We start from the raw sequence: 14,535 nt of genomic DNA, 5'->3' as shown, positions 1-14,535 counted from the left end.
TGTTCCCTCAGGATTTCCTCATGTTCTGTCCTGTGTGCTGGTCTTCTCATGTCTCCCGTGTTCCCTCAGGATTTCCTCATGTTCTGTCCTGTGTGCTGGTCTTCTCATGTTTCCCGTGTTCCCTCAGGATTTCCTCATGTTCTGTCCTGTGTGCTGGTCTTCTCATGTTTCCCGTGTTCCCTCAGGATTTCCTCATGTTCTGTCCTGTGTGCTGGTCTTCTCATGTTTCCCGTGTTCCCTCAGGATTTCCTCATGTTCTGTCCTGTGTGCTGGTCTTCTCATGTTTCCCGTGTTCCCTCAGGATTTCCTCATGTTCTGTCCTGTGTGCTGGTCTTCTCATGTTTCCCGTGTTCCCTCAGGATTTCCTCATGTTCTGTCCTGTGTGCTGGTCTTCTCATGTTTCCCATGTTCCCTCAGGATTTCCTCATGTTCTGTCCTGTGTGCTGGTATCCTCATGTCTCCCGTGTTCCCTCAGGATTTCCTCATGTTCTGTCCTGTGTGCTGGTCTTCTCATGTTTCCCATGTTCCCTCAGGATTTCCTCATGTTCTGTCCTGTGTGCTGGTCTCCTCATGTCTCCCGTGTTCCCTCAGGATTTCCTCATGTTCTGTCCTGTGTGCTGGTCTCCTCATGTCTCCCGTGTTCCCTCAGGATTTCCTCATGTTCTGTCCTGTGTGCTGGTCTTCTCATGTCTCCCGTGTTCCCTCAGGATTTCCTCATGTTCTGTCCTGTGTGCTGGTCTTCTCATGTTTCCCGTGTTCCCTCAGGATTTCCTCATGTTCTGTCCTGTGTGCTGGTCTTCTCATGTCTCCCGTGTTCCCTCAGGATTTCCTCATGTTCTGTCCTGTGTGCTGGTCTTCTCATGTTTCCCGTGTTCCCTCAGGATTTCCTCATGTTCTGTCCTGTGTGCTGGTCTTCTCATGTTTCCCGTGTTCCCTCAGGATTTCCTCATGTTCTGTCCTGTGTGCTGGTCTTCTCATGTTTCCCGTGTTCCCTCAGGATTTCCTCATGTTCTGTCCTGTGTGCTGGTCTTCTCATGTTTCCCGTGTTCCCTCAGGATTTCCTCATGTTCTGTCCTGTGTGCTGGTCTTCTCATGTTTCCCGTGTTCCCTCAGGATTTCCTCATGTTCTGTCCTGTGTGCTGGTCTTCTCATGTTTCCCATGTTCCTTCAGGATTTCCTCATGTTCTGTCCTGTGTGCTGGTCTCCTCATGTCTCCCGTGTTCCCTCAGGATTTCCTCATGTTCTGTCCTGTGTGCTGGTCTCCTCATGTCTCCCGTGTTCCCTCAGGATTTCCTCATGTTCTGTCCTGTGTGCTGGTCTCCTCATGTCTCCCGTGTTCCCTCAGGATTTCCTCATGTTCTGTCCTGTGTGCTGGTCTTCTCATGTCTCCCGTGTTCCCTCAGGATTTCCTCATGTTCTGTCCTGTGTGCTGGTCTTCTCATGTCTCCCGTGTTCCCTCAGGATTTCCTCATGTTCTGTCCTGTGTGCTGGTCTTCTCATGTTTCCCATGTTCCCTCAGGATTTCCTCATGTTCTGTCCTGTGTGCTGGTCTCCTCATGTCTCCCGTGTTCCCTCAGGATTTCCTCATGTTCTGTCCTGTGTGCTGGTCTTCTCATGTTTCCCGTGTTCCCTCAGGATTTCCTCATGTTCTGTCCTGTGTGCTGGTCTTCTCATGTTTCCCGTGTTCCCTCAGGATTTCCTCATGTTCTGTCCTGTGTGCTGGTCTTCTCATGTTTCCCATGTTCCCTCAGGATTTCCTCATGTTCTGTCCTGTGTGCTGGTATCCTCATGTCTCCCGTGTTCCCTCAGGATTTCCTCATGTTCTGTCCTGTGTGCTGGTCTTCTCATGTTTCCCATGTTCCCTCAGGATTTCCTCATGTTCTGTCCTGTGTGCTGGTCTCCTCATGTCTCCCGTGTTCCCTCAGGATTTCCTCATGTTCTGTCCTGTGTGCTGGTCTCCTCATGTCTCCCGTGTTCCCTCAGGATTTCCTCATGTTCTGTCCTGTGTGCTGGTCTTCTCATGTCTCCCGTGTTCCCTCAGGATTTCCTCATGTTCTGTCCTGTGTGCTGGTCTCCTCATGTCTCCCGTGTTCCCTCAGGATTTCCTCATGTTCTGTCCTGTGTGCTGGTCTCCTCATGTCTCCCGTGTTCCCTCAGGATTTCCTCATGTTCTGTCCTGTGTGCTGGTCTCCTCATGTCTCCCGTGTTCCCTCAGGATTTCCTCATGTTCTGTCCTGTGTGCTGGTCTTCTCATGTCTCCCTTGTTCCCTCAGGATTTCCTCATGTTCTGTCCTGTGTGCTGGTCTTCTCATGTTTCCCGTGTTCCCTCAGGATTTCCTCATGTTCTGTCCTGTGTGCTGGTCTTCTCATGTTTCCCGTGTTCCCTCAGGATTTCCTCATGTTCTGTCCTGTGTGCTGGTCTTCTCATGTTTCCCGTGTTCCCTCAGGATTTCCTCATGTTCTGTCCTGTGTGCTGGTCTTCTCATGTTTCCCGTGTTCCCTCAGGATTTCCTCATGTTCTGTCCTGTGTGCTGGTCTTCTCATGTTTCCCGTGTTCCCTCAGGATTTCCTCATGTTCTGTCCTGTGTGCTGGTCTTCTCATGTTTCCCGTGTTCCCTCAGGATTTCCTCATGTTCTGTCCTGTGTGCTGGTCTTCTCATGTTTCCCATGTTCCTTCAGGATTTCCTCATGTTCTGTCCTGTGTGCTGGTCTCCTCATGTCTCCCGTGTTCCCTCAGGATTTCCTCATGTTCTGTCCTGTGTGCTGGTCTCCTCATGTCTCCCGTGTTCCCTCAGGATTTCCTCATGTTCTGTCCTGTGTGCTGGTCTCCTCATGTCTCCCGTGTTCCCTCAGGATTTCCTCATGTTCTGTCCTGTGTGCTGGTCTTCTCATGTCTCCCGTGTTCCCTCAGGATTTCCTCATGTTCTGTCCTGTGTGCTGGTCTTCTCATGTCTCCCGTGTTCCCTCAGGATTTCCTCATGTTCTGTCCTGTGTGCTGGTCTTCTCATGTTTCCCATGTTCCCTCAGGATTTCCTCATGTTCTGTCCTGTGTGCTGGTCTCCTCATGTCTCCCGTGTTCCCTCAGGATTTCCTCATGTTCTGTCCTGTGTGCTGGTCTTCTCATGTTTCCCGTGTTCCCTCAGGATTTCCTCATGTTCTGTCCTGTGTGCTGGTCTTCTCATGTTTCCCGTGTTCCCTCAGGATTTCCTCATGTTCTGTCCTGTGTGCTGGTCTTCTCATGTTTCCCATGTTCCCTCAGGATTTCCTCATGTTCTGTCCTGTGTGCTGGTATCCTCATGTCTCCCGTGTTCCCTCAGGATTTCCTCATGTTCTGTCCTGTGTGCTGGTCTTCTCATGTTTCCCATGTTCCCTCAGGATTTCCTCATGTTCTGTCCTGTGTGCTGGTCTCCTCATGTCTCCCGTGTTCCCTCAGGATTTCCTCATGTTCTGTCCTGTGTGCTGGTCTCCTCATGTCTCCCGTGTTCCCTCAGGATTTCCTCATGTTCTGTCCTGTGTGCTGGTCTTCTCATGTCTCCCGTGTTCCCTCAGGATTTCCTCATGTTCTGTCCTGTGTGCTGGTCTCCTCATGTCTCCCGTATTCCCTCAGGATTTCCTCATGTTCTGTCCTGTGTGCTGGTCTCCTCATGTCTCCCGTGTTCCCTCAGGATTTCCTCATGTTCTGTCCTGTGTGCTGGTCTCCTCATGTCTCCCGTGTTCCCTCAGGATTTCCTCATGTTCTGTCCTGTGTGCTGGTCTTCTCATGTCTCCCTTGTTCCCTCAGGATTTCCTCATGTTCTGTCCTGTGTGCTGGTCTTCTCATGTTTCCCGTGTTCCCTCAGGATTTCCTCATGTTCTGTCCTGTGTGCTGGTCTTCTCATGCTTCCCGTGTTCCCTCAGGATTTCCTCATGTTCTGTCCTGTGTGCTGGTCTCCTCATGTCTCCCGTGTTCCCTCAGGATTTCCTCATGTTCTGTCCTGTGTGCTGGTCTCCTCATGTTTCCCATGTTCCCTCAGGATTTCCTCATGTTCTGTCCTGTGTGCTGGTCTCCTCATGTCTCCCGTGTTCCCTCAGGATTTCCTCATGTTCTGTCCTGTGTGCTGGTCTTCTCATGTTTCCCATGTTCCCTCAGGATTTCCTCATGTTCTGTCCTGTGTGCTGGTCTCCTCATGTCTCCCGTGTTCCCTCAGGATTTCCTCATGTTCTGTCCTGTGTGCTGGTCTCCTCATGTCTCCCGTGTTCCCTCAGGATTTCCTCATGTTCTGTCCTGTGTGCTGGTCTCCTCATGTCTCCCGTGTTCCCTCAGGATTACGGGGAGAGGTTGGGACGGGTGATATCCGAGCGATCCGCTCAGTTGCAGGAGTTGCGGCGGCAGCTGTCGTCTCGGGAACAGGAGCTGCACGATGTGAACCGGGAGAGAGAGAGGGACGTTTCTGCGGCCCGAGAACTGAAGAGACTCCAGAACGTCCTCAAGGAGAAAGACTCACTTATACAGGTCAGAGAAAACACATTTACACAAGCTGCTCTTTACTGTGTTCATCACTGTAATGATTATTTGAGTCATTATTTGTTCAAGTCATGAGCATTTTGGGCTAAATTTGTTTTGGTGGTTTTTAAACGTAATGTCCTAAAACAGACTTAATTTTCTTTACAATTAATTTATCGAGCTTCATCAGATTTACACACTTCTGCTGTTATAGTGTTTTTATTCCTTTCTACAGTTATTATTTTCTAATAAATGGATTAATGGATAAACTGCAGTAATTATGTGTTGTGTGTAAATGTACCATGCTAATGATGTGTTGTGTGTAAATTAGGGGTGGAACGGTACACAGAAGTCACGGTTCGGTTCATACCTCGGTTCAGACATCACGGTTCGGTACGATTTCGGTACAATGGAGGGAAAAGCAAAACAAAAATGCAGAAGGCATTGTATTTTTTAAATAAGTTTTATTAATAAAGGCATAGAACCAGTTTATTTGTAGTGCACTGACAATAGTTTTATATAATTCGTTTATTAATTAAATTAATAAAAAGACAAAAAGACCTTGCGATATGTTTGGTAATTGTACCTGAATTAATTTAAAATTAATTTGCTATATTTCAGTTAAATATATTTGTTTTCCTTAAATTTAATTAACATTATTAATTAACAATGTAACATTATTCTCATCTGAATTATAAATAATTGCTTTCTGTATAAAATAATACTACCATTAAAAACGCATTCGATTTTCATTTTTAATCAATGTAGAATGTGTAAGATCAGTGCTCCGAGGACGAGAAATGAAAACCAATGATATGAGTTGGATAAATATGTTTTGCTTTTAAAACAGTGTGTGTGTGTGTGTGTGTGTGTGTGAGAGAGAGAGAGAGAGAGAGAGAGAGAGAGAGAGATTGGGTCACAGTTGTAGGTTACAGTTTGACAAGAGTTTACAGTGTGACAAAAGCACAATGTTGTGTTTTATTGCGAGTGTACACCAAATATAAGTAAACACTTTGCAGGTTTAATGATCTGTATGAACAAAATGACGGAGTATGTTTTTTATGTTTCCACTATTCGATCGCGGCCGCGCCTCTCTCTCTCACACATACACACACACACACTCCAGCATTGCAATCTTGACATCGCAGCCTGTTCATTATGCGGTCACACCAAACGCGAATAGAGCGTCAAATTCACGTCTAGTTCGACGCTAGTCCAAAGCGAATAGGACGCGCGTATAAAGCAAACGTTTGAAGTGAACGCGCGTTCAGAGCTAAGCCGATGGTACAGATTATGTGTCCCTAAAGAACCCGCGTATCTAACAGTAGTTCCGCATTACATTAATTAATTTTCACACGAGTTTTATTTATTTTTATACCGTGTATTCTCCGTGTAAATTCGTGCACCGAACCGTGACGCCCGTACCGTTTCGGTTCGGTACAAATACATGTACCGTTCCACCCCTAGTGTAAATGTACTGCGGTAATGATGTGTTGTGTGTAAATGTACCATGCTAATGATGTGTTGTGTGTAAATGTACCATGCTAATGATGTGTTGTGTGTAAATGTACTGCGGTAATGATTTGCTGTGTGTAGCCTATAAATGAATGTATATGTCCAAAAAACGGATAATGTCATCATACTTGTAGTGCTATCGTCGAGTAATAATCTGTTTGGTTGTAAAATGCATTACCTGAATGAAATGAACTAGAATCATTCATTCACAGACATCATACGAAGATGTTCAACTAGATCTTCATCGCTGGCAAAAATATGATGCATTTGCAGATTTGCTTTCACTAGACTAAACTGTAGGTCCACGGCCACTTCATCCAACGCTCTTGATGTTCTTAAATCTTCCTGTTACGACTCCGTGTTGAGTGTGAATTGAAAGCGCTTCAGACGATTCAGTGCGCGAGGAACTGAACAGATCATTCAAACTGATTCGCGAACCGATTTAGACAGATCTGCCAACTTGTTTAATGAAGTCTTTGAACAGAATCGACTCAAAAGAGTGATTCATTTGTGAATGGAGCATCGCTCATGCCCATAAAAAAGACACGCTTGGAATAAACTACGCATTTAACAACATGTATTGCATTAAAATAAAGTAACGAGAGGAACGTCGCCCAACGTAGTGAAGTAAATGTAGCCTACTTTGTTACTACCATAGACGGTTACTACCATGGACAGTAAAGGTTAGTCTACTACCCACCTCTGTTGGGCGCAGAGTTAACGGTCACGACAATGCTCTTCTTCTGTTGTTTGTTTACACTATGTAGGGGCGACAGTGGCTCAGTGGTTCATGTAGGTTGTCTACAAACCGAAAGGTTGGTGGTTCAATCCCCGGTTCCACCTGACCCAAGTGTCGAGGTGTCTTTGAGCAAGACACCTAACCCCAGCTGCTCCCGGCGAGCTGGATGGCGCCTTGCATGGCTGACACCTGCCGTCGGTGTATGAATGAGTGAGTGAATGGGTGAATGTGAGGCAATATGTAAAGCGCTTTGGTGGCCGTTTGGGTCTGTGAAAGCGCTATATAAAGGCAGTCCATTTACCATTTATGTATAAAACACTGGTATCCTAGATCGCGCAGGAGGGGGTTTCATTCATGTTAGTGGCACCTTGTGTCCCCGACAGGAAAATACCCTGCTGCGCGATCTAGGACAGTAGGCGCGCCGTCAATTATGTCACATTGGAATTGCGCGAAAATATAACGATATTCGAATAAGCAATTTTATGATCGAATTTCGAACGCAGTTCGACTATTCGACTATTCGAAGATCGCGACTCATCCCTAGTGTAAATGTACCGCGGTCATGATGTGCTGTGTGTAAATCTACCATGCTAATTATGTATTGTGTGTAAATGTACCGCAGTAATGATGTGCTGTGTGTTAATGTACCGCGGTAATGATGTGCTGTGTGTAAATCTACCATGCTAATTATGTATTGTGTGTAAATGTACCATGCTAATGATGTGTTGTGTGTAAATGTACCGCAGTAATGATGTGTTGTGTGTTAATGTACCGCGGTAATGATGTGTTGTGTGTAAATGTACCGCGGTCATGATGTGCTGTGTGTAAATGTACCGCAGTAATGATGTGTTGTGTGTAAATGTACCGCAGTAATGATGTGTTGTGTGTAAATGTACCGCGGTCATGATGTGCTGTGTGTAAATCTACCATGCTAATTATGTATTGTGTGTAAATGTACCATGCTAATGATGTGTTGTGTGTAAATGTACCGCAGTAATGATGTGTTGTGTGTTAATGTACAGCGGTAATGATGTGAGGTGTGTAAATGTACCACGGTAATGATGTGAGGTGTGTAAATGTACCACGGTAATGATGTGTTGTGTGTAAATGTACTGTGGTAATGATGTGCTGTGTGTAAATGTACCACGGTAATGATGTGTTGTGTGTAAATGTACTGTGGTAATGATGTGAGGTGTGTAAATGTACCACGGTAATGATGTGAGGTGTGTTAATGTACCGCGGTAATGATGTGAGGTGTGTAAATGTACCGCGGTAATGATGTGCTGTGTGTAAATGTACCGCGGTAATGATGTGAGGTGTGTAAATGTACCACGGTAATGATGCGCTGTGTGTAAATGTACCACAGTAATGATGTGCTGTGTGTAAATGTACCACGGTAATGATGTGCTGTGTGTAAATGTACCACGGTAATGATGTGTTGTGTGTAAATGTACCACGGTAATGATGTGAGGTGTGTAAATGTACCGCGGTAATGATGTGCTGTGTGTAAATGTACCGCAGTAATGATGTGAGGTGTGTAAATGTACCGCGGTAATGATGTGAGGTGTGTAAATGTACCACGGTAATGATGTGCTGTGTGTAAATGTACCACAGTAATGATGTGCTGTGTGTAAATGTACCACGGTAATGATGTGCTGTGTGTAAATGTACCGCAGTAATGATGTGCTGTGTGTAAATGTACCACGGTAATGATGTGCTGTGTGTAAATGTACCACGGTAATGATGTGCTGTGTGTAAATGTACAGCGGTAATGATGTGAGGTGTGTAAATGTACCACAGTAATGATGTGCTGTGTGTAAATGTACCGCGGTCATGATGTGTTGTGTGTAAATGTACCACAGTAATGATTTGTTGTGTGTAAATTAGGGGTGGGCGATATCTCGATATCTCGACGATTTTGACATATCGTATATATCGATATATTGTTTATATTTAATCCTGATTTCGCCACTTTGCTTGTTTGCCTTCTCTGTGCTGTGCTCGCCCCCGCCTCCTTGCTTTTGTTCCCCCTCACCTCGCGTGTTGTCTCATTCAACAATTGTCTCATCCGCAACCAGCCCGGAGGCTACAGAACTCCGAGTGTGTCTGCGCGCGAGCGACAGAGCACGAGAGAAACCGAGTGTGAGCATTAATTGCATTAGTAAATTGGTAGCCTACATACTACAATAATTACTATATAAGAGACATGGAAGTTCGATTAATGGACTCCAGTAATCAGAAGGCTACTACAAACGTCTTGATTTAAACTATTGCAGGGCTCGAATTTTGGCGCGGGTATTGCGCATAATTCTAATCATTCCCGCAGGTCTCCCATTTATAATGCGGGAAATTCCCGCAATCGTAATCCACACAGATTATAAAATCAAATCATTCTTTTAACAACTATCTGCCAGACGCAATTTCACAAACAGCGTGAGTGTTCAGCGGTGCCGCTTCTTTCTCTTCTCTCATAATGTGTTGTGCAAGGCAAGCATCAAGAGCTGCGGCGATAAAACACACTCGCGTTTAGGAGTCGGGACATGATGGATATTCACTCGCACAATCGGGCCAGCAGTGCATCGTGACTGAAGTTTACCATTTGCACGTCTTTTTAAGTCTTACCAGTTTAAACATTCAAGCGATTTTAAACTAATCAGTGCTCGCGCGCTCTCTGAGAGATTATTTTCTATGCGCACATTCATAGAAAATCCGCCTTAAGAACAGCTGGCCAGTAACAAAAGTTATTTTTCGCGGATTATATTGCTTTAACACGCAAAATTGTCAATTTCGGTCGTCGTGAGTATACTCTAAACATAGTCAGTTTTGTCTTTAATAAGCATAAAACGCATGCCAGTATAATGAACACAGGATCCGTGCACTACCTCTTAAAGTGACGGCAGCCATATGTGAATCATTCATTTTGTTGTCAATACAACAAAAGATAGCTTTAAGTTAAAGGGATCAGGATTAATAACCTATGTATTTAATTTATTCAGGACTAAAATACTACTCAGTGTTATTTTCCATTTGATTACTTTATTCAGTTTCTGTATATGAATCACGTGATTAATAATGATGACGAAATTCAGGCCCTGTGTTTAATTTTTCTCATTTGGTTACATTCTGTTATGGAAAATTAATTTTCTATTGATTGTAGGCCTATATTTTGAGTTGTATTCACATCCATTTTCCTGTAAAGATATCGAGATCTATATCGAATATCGAGATATAGCAAAATATATCGAGATATATTTTTTGCTCCATATCGCCCAGCCCTAGTGTAAATGTACAGCGGTAATGATGTGCTGTGTGTAAATGTACCGCGGTAATGATGTGCTGTGTGTAAATGTACCGCGGTAATGATGTGTTGTGTGTAAATGTACAGCGGTAATGATGTGCTGTGTGTAAATGTACAGCGGTAATGATGTGCTGTGTGTAAATGTACCGCGGTAATGATGTGTTGTGTGTAAATGTACCGCGGTAATGATGTGTTGTGTGTAAATGTACCGCGGTAATGATGTGTTGTGTGTAAATGTACCGCGGTCATGATGTGTTGTGTGTAAGGGTGTACTCACACTAGCCAGTTTGAACCGTGCCCGAGTGCGTTTGACCACCAAAGCGCGGTTCGTTTGACTAGTGTGAGTGCTCCGAACCGTGCCCGGGCGCGGCTCGATTAGCCGGCCCTGGCACGCTTGGAAGAGGTGGGCCAGAGCACGGTTCAGTTGGACTCGTGCGCGGTTCGCATGCAGTGTGAGCGCTAACCGTGCTGGAGCACGGAACAGGACGCGTGATGTCATGGTTTTGCGACGCTCCAAAACCAACACAGTCCGTAATCAAAGCTGCAAAGTCCTTGCTGCACTTCAGCTGGTACCTTGCAAACCTCCTCATACGAGCAGCACGATTACGTGAAAATTTTCGCGCCACTAAGGCGACGCATCTGTTTAACAACAGGCTGTGAGAGGGCTGTGGACCACCGTGGACCAAACGACACAAAATTATCCACAAAGAAAACAGAGCGATGGACTCCATTGTGTTCAGAGAGCGCCGCTCTTCTTGTTTATCCCGAAACCGTCGCACGCACCATAATGACGTAAGCGTGCTCTGGCACGAATGCTGAAACCCTATGTGAGTGCAGGCCAGAGGGGGAGTGGGGAGGGGGGGCAATCGTACTCGGGCCCGGTTCATGGCAACCGTGCCTAGTATGATGTGAGGTGTGTAAATGTACCGCGGTAATGATGTGTTGTGTGTAAATGTACCACGGTAATGATGTGTTGTGTGTAAATGTACTGCGGTAATGATGTGTTGTGTGTAAATGTACAGCGGTAATGATGTGTTGTGTGTAAATGTACCGTGGTAATGATGTGTTGTGTGTAAATGTACAGCGGTAATGATGTGTTGTGTGTAAATGTACCGCGGTCATGATGTGTTATGTGTAAATGTACCGCGGTAATGATGTGTTGTGTGTAAATGTACCGTAATTGTACTGTGGTAATGATGTGTTGTGTGTAAATGTACAGCGGTAATGATGTGCTGTGTGTAAATGTACCGCGGTAATGATGTGTTGTGTGTAAATGTACCGTAATTGTACTGTGGTAATGATGTGTTGTGTGTAAATGTACTGCGGTAATGATGTGCTGTGTGTAAATGTACCGCGGTAATGATGTGTTGTGTGTAAATGTACCGCGGTAATGATGTGTTGTGTGTAAATGTACCGTTATTGTACTGTGGTAACGATGTGTTGTGTGTGCAGGAGTTACTGCAGGGTCAGAGCTCCACAGCAGCAGAACTGGGTGAGTGTCACCGCTGTACAGCCAACATTTGATCAATTAAAATTATTCTCTTCATTCTGAGTGTGTGTGTGTGTGTTTATGTTGAGCAGCTGTGTGTACGAGCAGCTCAGGCGATCTAGAGATTCAAGCGATCAGAGATGAGCTACAGCTGACCCTCAGAAAAGAAAGAGAGACTGAGGTAAAACACACATCAAATCATATCATTTTTATGGCACTTTTTACCTAAACTTTGGAAAAGCCGATTTGTTTACTGAATAAATTAAAAAGATTAATGGTAATGATGTGCCAGGAGCTATATCTATTTCTATTTGATATATCCAAATATTATATCTATTTTGTTACAAGAATTCACATAAGGTCCCAAGAATATGCTATTTTTGTTTGTTTTCTAGAAATATAATAGATAATGGGTGGATTCAGATAATAGGTGAATATAAACAAAAGAATAACGATAAAAGAATAATGAAGATTTATTGAGTGAGAACAATAGAACATGAATTGAGCAGTTCTCGTCGCCAGACATTAGATAACAGACTGCAAATGGGTGTTTAAAGGTCAATAAAATATTTGATTAGCTCTTATCAGCCTTCTCTAAAAACTCACGACATGATCTTAGAAAATGTTTAATAAAATTAATAGTTTTAGAGAGATGATATCCTCAGATCTGAAATGAAGCATTACCACACTTGTGGCTTCCGTTTAAGTGGTTATAATTTGTTATACTACATTCGCATAATATTTTTATACATTTTAAAATTATATTCTTAATCATTTTATTTTTGTTTTTTAAGTTTGAGCTTATATATCTCTATATTAATAGCAGCCTGAGTAGGCTAATTCTTGAACTGTCATGTTGGCTTTCTAAATATATGTTGATTATGTGTCTATTCAGAATGACTTATTAGCAGAAACCTTTTTATTTTGGGTATGTCATTTATACCCCGCTTGCCAAAATGGGGTGTGGGGTAAAGGATTAAAACAGTAAAGGTTTTGAAATAATTGCTTTGGGGCTGCAGACTCACCCGAACTACCCAGACTTAAAAGTAATACTGAAATATTGTATGAATTATTCTCAAATTGAGCTCACTAGCTGAAATAAACACTAATTAATTTGTTCTCAAACAGTGGACAATAAAACAAAAACAATACAAAAAAAGCTTTAAAATTAAGCTAAAACAACCAAACATCAAGGCAGTTCTAGACCCAGAAACGTCATTTAAACACCATGGATGTTCGTGTGTGTGTGTGTGTGTGTGTGTGTGTGTGTGTGTGTGTAGCGGGAGCTGTCAGAGTTGCGGTCTCTTTTGGCTGCGAGGCATCATGACACACTGAGAACTGATCAGCAGGTAAGATCATGAGTTATTGGCCTGTATATGCGTGTGAGTGTGTATGTGTGTGTGTACTCATATTGTGTGTGTGTGTGTGTTTCAGTGTGTTCTGCAGCAGCTCGTGTCAGAGCAGCAGGCGCTGAATGAAGCTCTGAGAGCCGAAAAGAGTCTTTATCAGTCGCTCAGAGGCATCCAGAGTCCAGCAGAAAGGTCAGAACACAAGCACAGATCCTTCATATCTGTGTGTGTATGTGTGTGTCCATGACAGAGATGCTCACGAGTCTCTGAACTAGAGTCCAAGTCAAGTCTCAAGTCTCTGAACTAGAGTCCAAGTCAAGTCTCAAGTCTCTTGTGGTTATAATAAGTGTTGCATCACGTACAGCGACCCATCCAGGCTGCTTAGAACACTTCATAGCTATATATAAGGAATTCAAAGCATGTAATGTTATTATGACTCCTTTATCTATTAGCATACAGTATCAGCTTTGATTTAGGTATATAATCAGTGTAAACAGGCTATTTCAACATGACAAAAACACCAAGAATGCTTTACTTTTAAGTTAATATCTGCATCTGTAAAAATTGAGGTTCTGAAGAAAAAGGACTCTCATGTCTGTTGCTGAATTATAATGAAAGACCTTGGCTCCTATTGTGCTGGCTCTGTGTAGCCATAAGACCAAATATAGAAAATGTTATAGCCTACCTCACAGCATTAAAATTGACATAGTGCAAAACATCACAGTGTGGCTAAATGCAAAACACTATTGGAACCAAATGATGTAAAATACATGGTTCCTCATACGTTCATATATTTGTGGCGGCCCGCCACAATATCAACACTGGCTGACCGCCACACATTGATTTTCGATTTTTTTATTTTATTTTTACTAAGCCTATTTAAAATCGTATTTGATTGCAGAGTGCCGTAGCGCATTCGCGCCGCACTACCTCTCGCTCGTCCCTCTCTTTCTCTCTCTCTCGTTCACCCATACCTCTCGCGCTCTCTCTCCCTCATGGAACACCATGAGGTGCACGCGCGCAGATACCGCATATTTTGCATTGAGCGCTTCTTTTATTTGGCCCGTCTTGTTTGAAGTTTTTAAACCCAAAGCTTACGATGAATGGCACAGCAGCGGCCGTAGTACGTGTTATGTAGGCAGGTTTTAGGTAACGGGTCGGAGGGAGGGGAATAACAGAGAGCTCATCAGACGTTTCCTAAAAATAAACATTGTTCACGAGTCCCGCAGCTCGAGTCCGAGTCGAGTCTGAAGTCTTTCGAGGACGAGTCTCAAGTCGAGTCTGAAGTCACTGTGTGTGCGACTAAAGTCGCACTCGAGTCCGAGTCTCAAACTCGAGTCCCCATCTCTGGTCCATGACACTGATGCTATCCATCCGTTTTCGTTTAGGAATGCACAAAAGTTAAAGGAGGAGTTCAGGAATACTCTGTAATTTTCTGACCATTCACAGTTCTAAACCTGTATGTCTGTGTTTCTTCTGTGGATCACAAAAGACAGACAGTGTACTTGTGTTCAGTCGAGCTACAGTCATCACTCATCCGTCTGTCCAACAGTGACCCAATGCCTGAACAAATATTTGAGGAATTAAATGCAGTGTGTGTCCAGTTGATACTGAACTTTTAAAGTACATGTATTGACAAAATGACAAAAACAACCCATTGGA

At 43.9% G+C, this 14,535-nt stretch overlaps 1 protein-coding gene across 8 annotated transcripts in view; it reads left to right on the top strand.

Annotated features, from left to right (window-relative positions):
- Positions 1-14,535, top strand: part of LOC130078121 (myomegalin-like) — a 129,088-nt gene that overhangs the window by 47,757 nt on the left and 66,796 nt on the right. For all 8 annotated transcript variants that reach the window (XM_056243632.1, XM_056243627.1, XM_056243628.1 and 5 more), the window contains 5 exons: positions 4,304-4,492; positions 11,488-11,527; positions 11,617-11,705; positions 12,805-12,873; positions 12,959-13,065. In XM_056243632.1, the coding sequence (XP_056099607.1) occupies positions 4,304-4,492; positions 11,488-11,527; positions 11,617-11,705; positions 12,805-12,873; positions 12,959-13,065 (494 nt within the window). The remainder of the gene's footprint in view (positions 1-4,303; positions 4,493-11,487; positions 11,528-11,616; positions 11,706-12,804; positions 12,874-12,958; positions 13,066-14,535) is intronic.

This window comes from Rhinichthys klamathensis, unplaced genomic scaffold (genome assembly GCF_029890125.1).
Source record: "Rhinichthys klamathensis goyatoka isolate OS25496 unplaced genomic scaffold, OSU_Roscu_1.1 h1tg000818l_1, whole genome shotgun sequence".
Taxonomy (NCBI): Eukaryota; Metazoa; Chordata; class Actinopteri; order Cypriniformes; family Leuciscidae; genus Rhinichthys; species Rhinichthys klamathensis.
This window is presented reverse-complemented; position numbering and strand designations above follow the sequence as displayed.